This window comes from Perca fluviatilis, chromosome 17 (genome assembly GCF_010015445.1).
Source record: "Perca fluviatilis chromosome 17, GENO_Pfluv_1.0, whole genome shotgun sequence".
Classification (NCBI taxonomy): Eukaryota; Metazoa; Chordata; class Actinopteri; order Perciformes; family Percidae; genus Perca; species Perca fluviatilis.
The window spans coordinates 19,439,659-19,453,377 of NC_053128.1; the positions used below are offsets into that span (position 1 = coordinate 19,439,659).

Consider the following 13,719-nt stretch of genomic DNA (forward strand, 5'->3'; position numbering starts at 1 on the left):
TTGCCAACACATTCAGGTTAATACCTCCAGCTCGCTCATCATCACTAATGAAATCATTGTTGATCTCGATGTTTATGAACTATCATTTTAATAAACATGTAGGACAGACAGCTAGATTGCTACGCAGCAGTTCAAACTGTTTGAAAATAAATCATTGTGGTTGTAGCCGGTGAAGCAAGGATAATCGCGTATGTACTGCTCAAGTTAGCTAAAATGAAAGTAGCAGTCCACGCATTGTTTTTGTCGGGGCAGCTGATTCATGAGCACGACTGAACAGATACTACTTCACTTACCCGACTAAACCAAATGCTGAGCTGTGTCTCCGACAAGACGGCAAAGTAAAACCTCTGGGAGCTGGGCTGGATGTGGAAGGGCTCCTCTTCACTCCTCAGCGGACAAAGCAGCCTCCGGGGCCAGCCGGTTAGAAAATACATGACGGCAAACTCACTCCGCCTCGACACTCCAAACAGTGTCGCAATGCCAGATCGTCGGTGCCCCGTATTCCCCCTAAAGTGTTTAATCCAAGCGAGTCATGGGCGCTGTTTCCGTAAAAAATGAAAACTTAAAAAAAATGCACATGCAGTCCAGCGTTCGCCCCTGGTCAGGTTATAAATCCATGAATGCCGTACAGAGAGCTTCCAGCAGCCGATGAAGCTACACAGCTAGCTAGCCCTCTGTTAGCATTCGCTTTCCAACTTGAAGCTAAATAGCTATCCAAGGCAACGACAGCCTAACCGAAAACAGAAGCAACCAGGCCCGCAGCGACAGCACGCAGCACTAAACAGCTTGCTGCTGCTGACAAATGGGTCGATTCACTTTCTCTCCCGCTGCCGTGTCAATTCTTACGGTGTCTGGACCAGCGGTGTTTAATAACGGTAAAGCGTCCAGTTTTCACTCCTCTGTGCCTCACCGTCGCCATCTTTACAAGAATGTGTGACTCCAAGCTGATTGGCCACGACGGAGACGTTTGTGTCTGTTGACATCTGACGTCGGCACTCCGTTATCTGAAACCATAGTAGGCCACGTGGCTCGACGCTGACATCTGGTGGTGTAAAAATAAAACGTCTTTAATGGAATATCGGCAGAAATCATATAGGGAAGATGTCCACACTGTCACATTACAGTATAATTTTGTCTCTCACCTCTAATCAGTTTCAATCAATCACTCAATCATCGTTCATGTCCATTTTTGTAATGTGATTCATAATTTATGCATTTATACGTTTTAATCGTGTCAGACAAAACGTGATTAAAATGGTGTGGCAAATCATCATGTTCTGGCTAAAAGGCTGGAATAATCAAAGCAAGTCCAAGATCGTAGAACTGAGCAGATATATGAACTTAGTGATGTTTAACAGTTTTCTATGGGGGAAAAAAACGTGTGAACACAAGCTTGAACACAGGTTTTCAACCATTGCTCTCATCCACGTCATGAAATAAAGGGAGTTAAAGACCTTATTTTATTTAGTGCTTATTGCACTGCTCTTATTGCCTAGGATGGGTTACAGAGATTATATATATATATATATATATTGATGGCAGACTAGACAGGCTGGGTAGGCATAAGATCTAAATCTTTCATAAAAGGGTTAACAGCTTAATCAATATTATTATGGTCAGAGAGTACAACCAGCTTAAACTCACCCCTTTTCAAAAGTTTGTTTTTTCTTCTTCTTCTTCTATAGAGAGGAAGAGGGAAAAGAAGAAGGAAAAAGAAGAAGACGCTTGAATACTGTAATTTTCCATTTCTTATATGTTACTGATCTTATTAACAGAGACGGTTTGATATTAGGCTGTTAAACTACTAACGTTAGGTAAAAAACATTCGGGCTTACTTCGGTAGGTGGCGCCGTGGCGGTATAATACGCATAGTTGTTTGCTAACTGCCAAACAGGAAGAAGAAAAATAAGAAGAAGAAGAAGAAGAAGAAGAAGAAGAAGAAGAAGAAAAAGGAGCAAAAGCAGAAGCATGGCTGCTGACATGAGATTACCAACTATTCAAAAACCAGTGTCGCTATCAGTTTCTGCTTTGGGCCGAAAAGATTTGGTCGTCCCCGGCGATGTTATCACTTCAGACACCGGCTTCATGAGGTAGGCATTTGGTCGGTGCACTGGTGGTGTGATCGGCTGCTGTGTATCGTGGCCAGTGCCACACCATGTTTTCATGGGACGGAATCAACTAAAATAGCTTGATGATGTTGGGATCACTTGGGAAAATGTAGTGTTACCATAAAGTAGATTTAATGTGACCATCATCATCAGTGTCATCATTATGCAGACTGTACTAGATTAAAGTTACCTTTCAAAAGGGGAGAGTTTAAGCTGGTTGTACTCTCTGACCATAATAATATTGATTAAGCTGTTTACCCTTTTATGGAAGATTTAGACCATATGCCTACCCAGCCTGTCTAGTCTGCCATCAACAGCGATCCGTGTAAATCCCACCTTTTCTTGCTGACAAACAATATGTAATGTGAGTGAAATTGTGATAGGGACTCTAAACAGGAACGACATAATTATTGAGTCCTTTAAGATTGGTGATCTGGTGCTCATAGTAAAGCCAGCTTTTTCTTTAGCACATCCCTTTTTGGCTGTATTACTCATTATCATCACAATACACCATTTATTCACAGAGGTCATGGTACCTATGTGGATGAAGACAAGCTGACGGCTTCAGTTGCTGGAGAGGTGCAGAGAGTAGACAAGCTGATCTGTGTCAGACCACTTAAGACCAGGTAAGGTATTCAATTAAGACTCTTATACATTTACAGTCAATAAGTCAAGTGCGTATAGTTGTACTGGATTGTCATGTACGTTTTATGTACTGCAGCTTTTGCAGAAATGATGTAGATTTATAATTTAGTGGTATGTTATTTAATTGCAGGTTCAACGGTGAGGTTGGAGATGTGGTGGTTGGCAGAATCACAGAGGTAAGGCACTGCCACCACATCTCTTCTGATGTCTGACATTTTAAATATATCCTAAAAATATATGGTTACAACAAGGTCAATTATGTGTGTTTTTTGTAATACGTATAGGTTCAACAGAAACGGTGGAAAGTGGAGACCAACTCACGGCTGGACTCTGTCCTCTTGTTGTCCTCTGTCAATCTGCCTGGAGGAGAGCTGGTGAGATGCTAGAAAACGTGATTTCCTGGGAAAAGTGTTGTGTGTATTACACTGTTAGTTGATCTAGCATTATCCTAAAGGATATGGAAATGGGTTTAGGACAGGGAAGTTTACAAAAGGCCAAGTTTTATATATTGTTTGTCTTTTATTTGATTTTCTCTTTTAGAGGAGACGATCAGCAGAAGATGAGCTCACCATGAGAGAATACCTTCAGGAGGGCGATCTCATCAGTGTAACTTAAGTTTATTATAATCTTTCATTGGCTGCTCCATTTTATTATTCTCAATTATAATGTTCTTGTTGCTCTTTTCCTGTGCTTTTAGGCCGAAGTGCAGTCTGTGTTCTCCGATGGAGCCCTTTCCCTGCACACCCGTAGTTTAAAGTATGGAAAAGTAAGTTATGTCAGTGTACACAATTACAGAGTACAGCTGTGATGAAACCCCAAAACATTTTTCAGTTTGAACTCACTGTTTGTGGTTCAATCAAACAAATCAGGGTGTAAACAAAGGGCCAGGGCATAGTTGTGGGTGGACAGTGCTATCACAGATGTGGCGGGCAAAATTTGGTATTCCCAAAATATGCACATTTTGTGGATGTAACCACTTCTGTGTATTTTTTAACAATGTAATTAGTGCAGCAACAACATGGTTGAATTCTGGAGTAATAAATTAGGAAGACCTATACATTTAAAGCAAGGTTCAAAAGTAGTGCAATTCATAATTTCTACATAGTTTATCACCGATAGAATACCTTAGTGATTTTGCTCCATAATAAGCTAGTAATACTTTACTTTCCTAATATGAACTAATATCTTGTATCTATTTTATCTTTATATCAGTTGGGGCAAGGAGTGCTGGTGCAGCTTTCTCCTTCTCTGATCAAGAGGCAGAAAACACATTTTCACAACCTGCCATGTGGTGCGTCAGTCATCCTCGGGAATAACGGCTTTGTGTGGTTATATCCCACACCTGAACAACAGGATGAAGAGGCTGGGGGCTTCTACACCAGCCTGGAGGTGGGAACAGAAAAGTACTTTAAATTAAAAAGTTAACCAGGTTTTGTTTAGATACTCTTACAGTACAATATGTGAGTACAGTACAGGCCAAAAGTTTGGACACACCTTCCTCATTCAATGTGTTTCTTTATTTTCATGACTCACAACTATGAATGAACACATATGGAATTATGTACTTAACAAAAAAGTGTGAAATAACTGAAAACATGTCTTATATTTTAGATTCTTCAAAGTAGCCACCCTTTGCTTTTTTTGATAACTCTGCAAACCCTTGGTGTTCTCTCAATGAGCTTCATGAGGTAGTCACCTGAAATGGTTTTCACTTCACAGGTGTGCTTTGTCAGGGTTAATTAGTGGAATTTTTTCCCCTTATTAATAAAAAAGCAAAGGGTGGCTACTTTGAAGAATGTAAAATATAAGACATGTTTTCAGTTATTTCACACTTTTTTGTTAAGTACATAATTCCATATGTGTTCATTCATAGTTTTGATGCCTTCAGTGAGAATCTACAATGTAAATAGTCATGAAAATAATAAGGAAACTCATTGAATGAGAATGTGTGTCCAAACCTGTACTGTATATATTTAACTTATTGGTTTGTGCATCTCTTGTCTCTACCCTTTCAGCCTGTTGGTCTGTCAGATCGAGAAGTGATTTCACGGCTGAGAAACTGCCTACTGGCTTTGGCTGCACATAAGGTCCTTTTGTATGACACCAGTGTTCTCTATTGCTACGAATCCTCAGTTCAACACCAGGTAGGAAGCAATCCTATACAATTTGATGCACTATAATATAATGTTTTTAATTACACCTGCTATCTCTCAAATGTAAAGCAATGAAAAGATACTGCCTACACAATTGGACTTTTTCTGTGATTTATTGTGACATCTGGTGGCCATAAAGGAAAACTACAGCAAGAGTTGATAGCAGTTCTTAAAGGTCCAATATGTAATACTGACAGCTAGTGTTTAAAAAAGTTACTGCAGTACAAATTCAAAATATTGGAGAGAGTCGTCTCCCCCGCCCCCTCCTCCCCAGACTCCAAGTTCACGGAGGTTGCCAGGCTGAGACCGCAGCATCCACAACAATGTTGCTAGAAGATTGTCTCACATAGTCAGACATTACTTCGCAGCATAGCGGAGTAGCTTACGTTAGATGCTGGCTATAGTGACAGTCATAAAAGCCCGTGCTCACGCGGAGCTCTGTACCCAACTGACTGACACACTTTTTTGGCTTAGAATTACAGTAGGAACCGCCAAAAAACCCACAACCTCGCCGTCCTCTCCACACGCCAGACAGGCACACTTCCTCGGCTTAGAATTACAATAGGAACCGCTAAAAATACCACTACCTTGCCGACTGAACACACTTCATTGGCTTAGAATTACGGCAACAATCACTAAACACACTGCAAACTCACAGTCCTCTCTTTCCGATTTACAGCCCCCCTCTCGTGGCTTAAAATAACTCACCATTGTCTGCTCCGGCCGCTGAACTACACTTTGTAAACAGCCATGGGCTGCTTGCCTGGTCCTCCGGTAATGTTAGCAGTTAGCATGGCGGCGTTAGCCAGGACTAGCCAGGACCAGTCGATATCACTTTACTGGCTGTGTCTCAATTGTTTTTGTGAGTAACCATCTCTGGTACTCTAGCTATATAATTCAATGTGAGTACACAAATGTTGAAATGACATAAAATGCCCGTTTCTAGTGGCTGTGATAAATTAGCCTGAAGCTAATGCTTACCTGTTCAGGAGGAAATAAGCCAACTCTGCGTCCTATTGGGCTCTAAGCTGTCTCCTGTCTCTTTCAAATATATCTCCAATATTTACCAGGTGTTTGTTACGTCTCTGGTCATGCAACTGTTATGAATGAAATGAAACATGCCATTTTTTGTATTTTTTTTTTTATTTTTTTATGTTTGGTAGAATCTATCTCCGTTGATCCTGTTCGTTTGTTTGCTGCTTACTAATGTTACAGCTGTAGCGTGCTGGGTTTACGTTTTTACAGGTATATCTGGCAACCCGGCCTGGCTGTCAAACTGGGAAGTTGATAACAACACACAGATCAAAACATAAACAGAAATTCCGTCGGAATTACGGAATGTAAATTTCAAAAATAAAAAATACTGACATTAGCATTGTTGTCAGAAAAGATAGTATTTCAGCTTAATGATGTTTCCTTCATATCTGATGAGGCATTGGTGTCATTTTTGTATTTATTACAGTACATAAATTACATATTGGACCTTTAACTTTGACTCTGCTGTTCTAAAACACTGTGGAACAGACATGGTTGATTTCATTGCTCTTTTGGGTGAGGAACTGATGACTTAATCACTTATGCTTCTCATAAATACTTTGCTTATATAAAATCAGCATCTTAGCAATTATGCTATCACTGTATTGTTGAAGCATCTATGTGGCACATATTACATGGACAGTACTTAGTTTCGATTAATTGTTGAAGTTGACATTAGTTTGCAAAATGTTCTCTCTTGCTAATAACCCTGGCTAACCAAGCCCAACCCAGTTGTTTTAGGGGTTTTTGAGCAGTCTCCTCTTAAGCTGCAAATTAATAGTACACCGAAGTAGACATTATTGCCAAAGATTTCTTTTATGGTTTGCCTAGGTAACAAAAAACTAAATGTTTACTATTAATGCTTAGATCTTGAACAAATTACTCCATTCAAAAATGTGAGAATGAATGTGGATTATGTATAATTCTGCTGGTTTGTCTTAGTGGGATTTTTTTCTTATATTTAGTTAAAGGTCCCATGACATGGTGCTCTTTGGATGCTTTTATATAGGCCGTAGTGGTCCCCTAATACTGTATCTGTAGTCTCTTTTCCGAAATTCAGCCATGGTGCAGAATTACAGCCACTAGAGCCAGTCCCACAATGAGCTTTCCTTAGTATGTGCCATTTCTGTGTCTGTAGATATTGAGGTGGAGGGTGGGGGTGTGGCCTTGACCAACTGCCACTTTGCTCATTTGAAAGCCATGATGTCTCTTTCTCATGGGTGGGCCAAATTCTCTGGGCAGGCAAAGCAGAGAAAGGGGAGGTAACCTTGCTACTTATGACCTCATAAGGACCAGATTCCAGATCGGCCCATCTGAGCTTTCATTTTCTCAAAGGCAGAGCAGGATACCCAGGGCTCGGTTTACACCTATCACCATTTCTAGCCACTGGGGGACCATAGGCAGACTGGGGGAACTTATATTAATGTTAAAAACCTCATAAAGTGACATTTTCATGCCATGGGACCTTTTTAATAAAGCCTTTGTTATGTAAATATTGTCCAACAGGATCCATATAATGTTTGTTTTTTTCAATGTAATTGATTTATAATTGTCTGCTTTATGCTGTCTCTGTAGGTCAAGGACATCTTGAAACCAGAAGTGATGGAGGAGATTGTAATGTTGACGCAACAGAAGCTGTTAGAACAGGAAGGTTAAAGAGCCGAAATCCTAACTGTGACCCTATCACAAAACCCAGATCACATCCAGCAGTTATGTCAGGGACTGACCACCTATCCGAGGATCGAACTATCCTTTTTTCCAAGAACCATTCTTATTGAGATTGTCCTGTTGGACAGTTGAACAGCTCCAATTGTATTTTATGTAACAAAACTGATGATTACTATTTGACTGCTTATGGAAATGATGGGCATTTTCTCCTAGTTCTGCGGAAATCACAAAACAGCTGTTCTTACATTTTACAGAGGTATAGTGGAACACTTTTGATATGTGGTGTTATACAAAAAAAACTGTTGTTGCAATACATTTTCTATAAATATCAATACTTCTCAGTCTTTTTTTGAATAATAACAAAACAGGAAGGAAAAAATGTCTAGAAATTTAAGTCTTTTATAAGGGGTTTTAGTTAATGTATGCAATCTTTTCCTGTTAGCAATAACGGTACCAAGATGTATAGCTACAGCAAATCTTTAAAATGTTTATTTTTTAATTAAAACAGTCGGTATTGACTTATCACTATTAAATGGTAGATTAACTAAGATGGTGAAAGTGGTGAAGCTACTTACTTACTTTTTTATATATATATTTGAATGATATTGGTTTATCAGTAGCGGTGTACAAAGCTCAGTGAAAAACATTTACAGTACTTTACAGTGTCATAATTTTTGTTTTTACAACATGCTGCATATGGAGTAACAGAAATGGAGCTGTTGTTCCTGTAAAACACAATATCATCTAATTTTATTAAGTGAAAGGGTTTGAAAAGCCAGTGTTGGTAGGTTTTCTTTAACTTATTTTCTCTGAGTATGCCCTCTCAGTGGAATTGGAAGTGCCATGTCCTGCTGCACTTCCAGCATAATAAAACCTCTGCTCTGGTCCCTGGCCTGTACTAGCCCACGCACACACGCGACGTCAGACGTAACCCCACCCACATATTTCTGTAAAGTATGGCGGCACCAGCGACACAAGTACTCCTCGGCCAAAGTTTATTGCTCAGATTTTCACGTGAGAGCGATGAATAAGTACGCGAACCGAGCGGACAGTAAAGAAGAGCTCGGCGACCGTAAACCGAGGGAAGGACTTGCAGAAAGAGTCGTCGGTCTCTGGCCGGTAGAGTTTCCTCGATTTCTCTTCACCTCCTTGATTGAAGTGCCTTCAGTCCGGGTACCACAGGGGAAGAAACACCGCAAGACGGGAAGAGTGGACACGGAAGTTTGAAACAAACTCTTGCTTTGGAAAGACCAATTTCAAAGCATTTAATTGTGGTGACCAGATTTTTTTTTTTTTTGGTGAGACATTTGAATGCACTTGTCCGACATTTATGACCAGCGTGTTAAAAACGACACCGCAAGAACCAACTGTAGAGTGCTCGATGTGCATTTAAGGGTCTGGCGCTGCATACCACCAGCTAACGTTAGTTAGCCTCCATGGCTACCTTTAACATTAGCTTGAGGTCGCCAGCTAACCAACAATATAAATGTTTCTATGTAAGTTTCTGTTTACTTGTCTTTACTTCATAAGTTTTTAACTACAGTGCACGTTTGGGATTTGTGATAGAAGTGTGTCATTTTCACTTTAGTGCTCATTGCTGATGATTTAATGTTTTGGACATTGCTGTTTAAAATAAATAAATAAATAAAAATAAAGTTGCACAGGGACGGCCTTATGGATAAAAATATTTAATGCTATGCTGCAGTTCAGTGATCTTATAGTTTTACAATTGTGTATGTCGATGTTTTGATGATTATTTTTGTATCAAGCACTTTGTTGTTGTCGCCCGTCAACGCTAAATTTCCTGATCGTCATGTATGTTGCCTGTAGTATACTGAGGTTTATCAATGTTAGAGCTTGATTGGCATTAGAAAGATGTAATTTAGTGGGCGTACATCCTAGATATAACAGAGGCAAATGTGGTTGTTTACAGAAGGAAGTACAGGTAATGTAGGTGTGCTGACAACATAGTTGAAGTAGGACAGTAAAAAATCTAACATACTTGCATACTTTTAGTTCAGTTAAGCATATAGTGAGTTATTTGATACAGAAACTAATCTAAAAGAACTTGCTTGGATTAGTTGCAATGGTTATTTCAAATCTAGGATGCACATGTTTAATTAATCTCACTATTGTGAGGGTGTTGGTTGCAGTATAAATTCAAGCCAGGATCATTTGTTAAATTTGTAAGGTGTTTTGAAGGAATTTTTTTGTTTGAAACAGTCATATCGCTCTTAATAAAATCATCAATGATTCTTGATTGTTTTTATCCCCTCTAGATTACTTTGAAATGCCTTCCTTTGACCTCTGAAGCACCCAGGATCTATTTATGCATGATAAACTGAGACATACTGGAGAAATACGGATCTGCATAGGTGACCCGCATCACCCATACTACAGGAGAGGACAGAGTGAGCCAGGGAAAGGGGTTCCTGTCTTCTCCTGACCCCCTCCCTGCCTGTTGACCAACTGTCGGACGGTGAGCAACTGAGTCCGGCTTGGAGAGTCCCGGCTGCGGCCTGGCACCCTGCCCTTATGGGGCAGCAGCCGGGGAAGTTTGTAGGGGACCAGAGGAGACCTAGTCTGCCAGCCTTCATCAAGGGTGGAAAGAGAGAGTCGTCACGCCATGGGATCCATCCCTGTAACGTTTTTGCTGTGCATGGTAAGATCAAATATTTCTGTTAAGGTCATTTGTCAGTCATTGACAGTGAATTTGTTTATCTAACTGTTATCCGTTTGCTTAGTGGTATACATTTGTTTAATGACAGTGACAGGGATTAGCATTGCATCCTTTCCAGCATCAAATGCTGCCACAGGCCAAGGATCAAATACTAAGATGCCGTTCTGGCTTGTGCTTCCCCAATCTGTCTGCCAGATTACTTTTCAACAAAGTAAATTACATAATGAAAACAAGTAGCCTGGTTTGACCATTGTACGTTTTATTCACTGTTGTGAGAAGGCAAGAACCCAATACACAGAAGTATGTCAAGATGCATAATTGGAAATCAAAGAGTATACAGATAAGCCTACTGTGGTTGCATCATCGAGAATGCAGCTTGCCAGCTGAATGACTGCAATAATACATTTAACTGCTTTTAATTAAACTTACCACAAATTAATATTACAGCAAACAAATCCACTCTTTGACACATGGTGACCTTTGGAGATGTTATAATAAATCTGAAAATAAAAGTCAGCCTTTAATCAAGCTTATGTGTGGTACGCTGCAACAGCTATGGTGTTATATTGGCTCACTTGGTGTCTCTGGCATAGTAAACTGATAAACAAATGAGTTACTCTCAATGTGATGGCGCACTGAGGGTCATACAGTGTTCTTTACAGAACATCAACTGTCCTGTTGTTTAAATGACTTACTAGTTTCTGGTACTAGCTAAAAGTTATAAAAGTTACTAAACACCAAATCTATACCTGTTATTTTAAAAAGCATGCTATTAAAAAATCCACTTGCTTTTGATTGATATTTGCTGATATTAGAGTAAATGTTAACAGAACTAGAGATGGCCCGATACCATTTTTTTCTTCCCGATACTTGAACTTGCGTACCGGCCAATACAGAGTACCGATCCGATACCAGTGTGTCATATATTTTATTATGTTTTAACAATTGTATACTACTATCCCTGTAAGGATGTGATATGATTTCTATCTTTATTGTCAGTCTCAGGTGGCTCAGGTGAAACATGAACAAATACAAACAACGAATGCCGTAGAACTTTCTTTTATTATCCAGTTTGACAGTCAGTTATAACGGAAAAAGAAAATAAACTACTTTAACGTAGATTTTCTTTAGGGCTTTATTACATGGTATCGGATCGGTGCATAAACTCCAGTACTTCCCGATACCAGCGTTTTAGGCAGTATCGGAGCAGATACCGATATCGGTATCAGAACATCTTTAAATAGAACTAACTTTTGTGTTGTATTTTTTCCGTTGACTTTTGATTACACTTAACCGTTTCATCTGGGAGTTTGTTTACAGCCGTGTTGACAATAACAACTGATATGATGTAACTATCTTAACATTTCTTTAATTTTGTGGGTTTTTTTGTTTTGTTTTTTTAAACATTTACCAATTCATAATTTATAAGAGAGACACCATGCTCTTGAATATTAAATAAGTAAGTTTAAAAAGGCTTTTGTTTTGTATATACAAGAATTTGGGCATTATTTTGATTAAAACATTTTTAAAACACAATTATAAAATACCAAACATGGTATTGTTTAGCCTTGAGATATTCCATAGGGGTGTAAAGGGATAGTTCTTTTGACGTCAGAAACATTCATCTTTAAAGAAAACCTCCACATCTATGATGTAAAGGAGGTATTGTAATGTGGCAGAGCTCAACAGTGCCTCCTCCTGTGTTTGTACAGGATGGTGTGTAGTGTGTACTACAAAGCGCCATGAGATATTCTAGATGTGACTGTGAACATACAGGTTGTGTCTGGAATTCAGGCTGAAACTAACAATTATTTGTGTTATTGGTTAATTTGCATATAATAGTGAAAGTCTGCCATAAAAAGTTCCCAGACCCCCAAAGGACACCTTCAGATTATTTATTTGTCCAACCAACAGCCCAAAATGAAAAGAGATCCTGTTTACCATCATAAGACGCAGGAATGCATTGAGAAAAGTACCATACAATTGATGTTAGAGAGCAAACTACCATCATACATTGCACAAACAGGGAATGTTTAGGTGGCTGCCAGATAAAAGGACACCTGCAATTGTTAATAATTTCGAACACAGCAATAGTAGCCACAGATACACCTGAAACAGGGCCCTACCTGAATGAGCGACTCACGCCCATGCTGCACTCCTCAGGGCGTCTCTATTGCCTCTGGGGAAGACTAGCATGCTGCTGGCACAGAGCCTCACCATGCTTTTCAAAGCAATGACCCAATATCCACTATATCACACAGATAGATAAATGGTCTTAACTGGTGATGGCAATTGTGTATCTTTTAATCCATGGCCATATTAAGCAGTGTGTCTGTTTTTTGGTTTACTTTCCTCTTTAGAGACTTTTGTTCTGTCTAATGCCCATCAAATGAGATTTTCTAAAGCAAGCATGGCCATGCAGACAGTTGTAGCTTCAATCATAATCATCACCAGATACTTCACTTCTTGTTTTTATAGTCAACGGTTTATTTACTAGTTTTGGCTTATAAAAGTGCCTTCAGGGTGGTTCACGTCTTCGTTTATTGCCTAGAATAGCACAACACAATATAACCAAGGTACAGGGAGGTTTGTTCTCTACCATAAATCAAAATTTAAAAAAAAAACTTAATAGATTTGTCTTTTAACTGCCTCAGCCACGACGCTTAGTGAGTTAATTAATACTCAGTGGGGGGAGGTGGATCATAATGTTTTTATGTCAAGACATCAGTGCAAAGCATTGGTGAGGTAAACAGAAATATATTTGTCACTGCAGAGCAACATTTCAGACAACTGTTCAGAAGTTCCATTTCAGAAAAATGAATGTATCAGTAAAGAGATGAGTGAAACTGTAACTTATTTTAATTTTTTTTTCTTCTTCAAATTATCACTTGCCATTGAACTGGATGCATGCTATGCATCCAGCTAACTGATAAGTTTACCAAATGTGTCTGTAGGGCTGTGAATGCCTTGGCAGGAATATTTTCCACTGACTCTAAGTATTGCATAACACAGAGGGGGAGAGGACAGGGAAGGTCATAAAAACAGAATGAAAGCCTTTGCCGGTAAATGGATCGAAATTTGGCCAAGGGTCAGTGACACGGGGTGTCCTTGTTTTCCTTCTGTGATGAGCAGGTTAGACTATGAGAGGGGATGTGAGTCTCAGTGCAACAGGAGGGCAATATCGACACATGATTTTTCTTCCTGTTAAGCCCTAGCTAGGTAACAGTAGGCTAGCTAGCGCCATGCTGCTTCTCAGCAGGCAGGTTCAGACCTCTGCATGCAGCTGCCTGTGAGAGAGACGGAGTGAAGGGCAAGCAAAGACCTGTCTCTGCTCTTGGCACCTCTGTGTACTGTACAGTGGGAAGAGTATGATCTCACTGGCTAGCTAGCACAGATCATAAGGATTGAGCATGGTAGTACATTTCTGGAA

At 39.6% G+C, this 13,719-nt stretch overlaps 3 protein-coding genes across 5 annotated transcripts in view; 2 read left to right on the forward strand and 1 right to left on the reverse strand.

Annotated features, from left to right (window-relative positions):
- Positions 1-935, reverse strand: part of ric1 (RIC1 homolog, RAB6A GEF complex partner 1) — a 38,144-nt gene extending 37,209 nt beyond the window's left edge. The window contains exon 1 of one of the 2 annotated variants that reach the window (XM_039779934.1): positions 294-935. In XM_039779934.1, the coding sequence (XP_039635868.1) occupies positions 294-434 (141 nt within the window). In that variant the 5' untranslated portion in view covers positions 435-935. The remainder of the gene's footprint in view (positions 1-293) is intronic. The other variant, XM_039779933.1, reaches the window with a different exon arrangement.
- A 982-nt stretch (positions 936-1,917) lies between these two features.
- On the forward strand, positions 1,918-7,941 carry exosc2 (exosome component 2). The gene is made up of 9 exons (XM_039778900.1): positions 1,918-2,090; positions 2,633-2,734; positions 2,884-2,929; positions 3,038-3,127; positions 3,294-3,359; positions 3,451-3,519; positions 3,966-4,142; positions 4,769-4,897; positions 7,517-7,941. The coding sequence occupies exons 1-9, from the start codon at positions 1,969-1,971 to the stop codon at positions 7,595-7,597; spliced, it is 882 nt and encodes a 293-aa protein (XP_039634834.1). The 5' UTR covers positions 1,918-1,968; the 3' UTR covers positions 7,598-7,941.
- Positions 7,942-9,904: 1,963 nt separating this feature from the next.
- Positions 9,905-13,719, forward strand: part of abl1 (c-abl oncogene 1, non-receptor tyrosine kinase) — a 36,544-nt gene continuing 32,729 nt past the window's right edge. For both annotated transcript variants that reach the window (XM_039778896.1, XM_039778897.1), the window contains exon 1: positions 9,905-10,271. In XM_039778896.1, coding sequence (XP_039634830.1) covers positions 10,145-10,271 — 127 coding nt within the window. In that variant the 5' untranslated portion in view covers positions 9,905-10,144. The remainder of the gene's footprint in view (positions 10,272-13,719) is intronic.

Excerpts from the sequence above, each read along its gene's own strand:
- exosc2 (XM_039778900.1), top strand. The coding sequence starts at position 1,969 with ATGGCTGCTGACATGAGATTACCAACTATTCAAAAACCAGTGTCGCTA. Across the intron at positions 2,091-2,632 it reads TCAGACACCGGCTTCATGAG|AGGTCATGGTACCTATGTGG; the intron begins GTAGGCATTTGG and ends ATTTATTCACAG. Across the intron at positions 4,143-4,768 it reads GCTTCTACACCAGCCTGGAG|CCTGTTGGTCTGTCAGATCG; the intron begins GTGGGAACAGAA and ends CTACCCTTTCAG.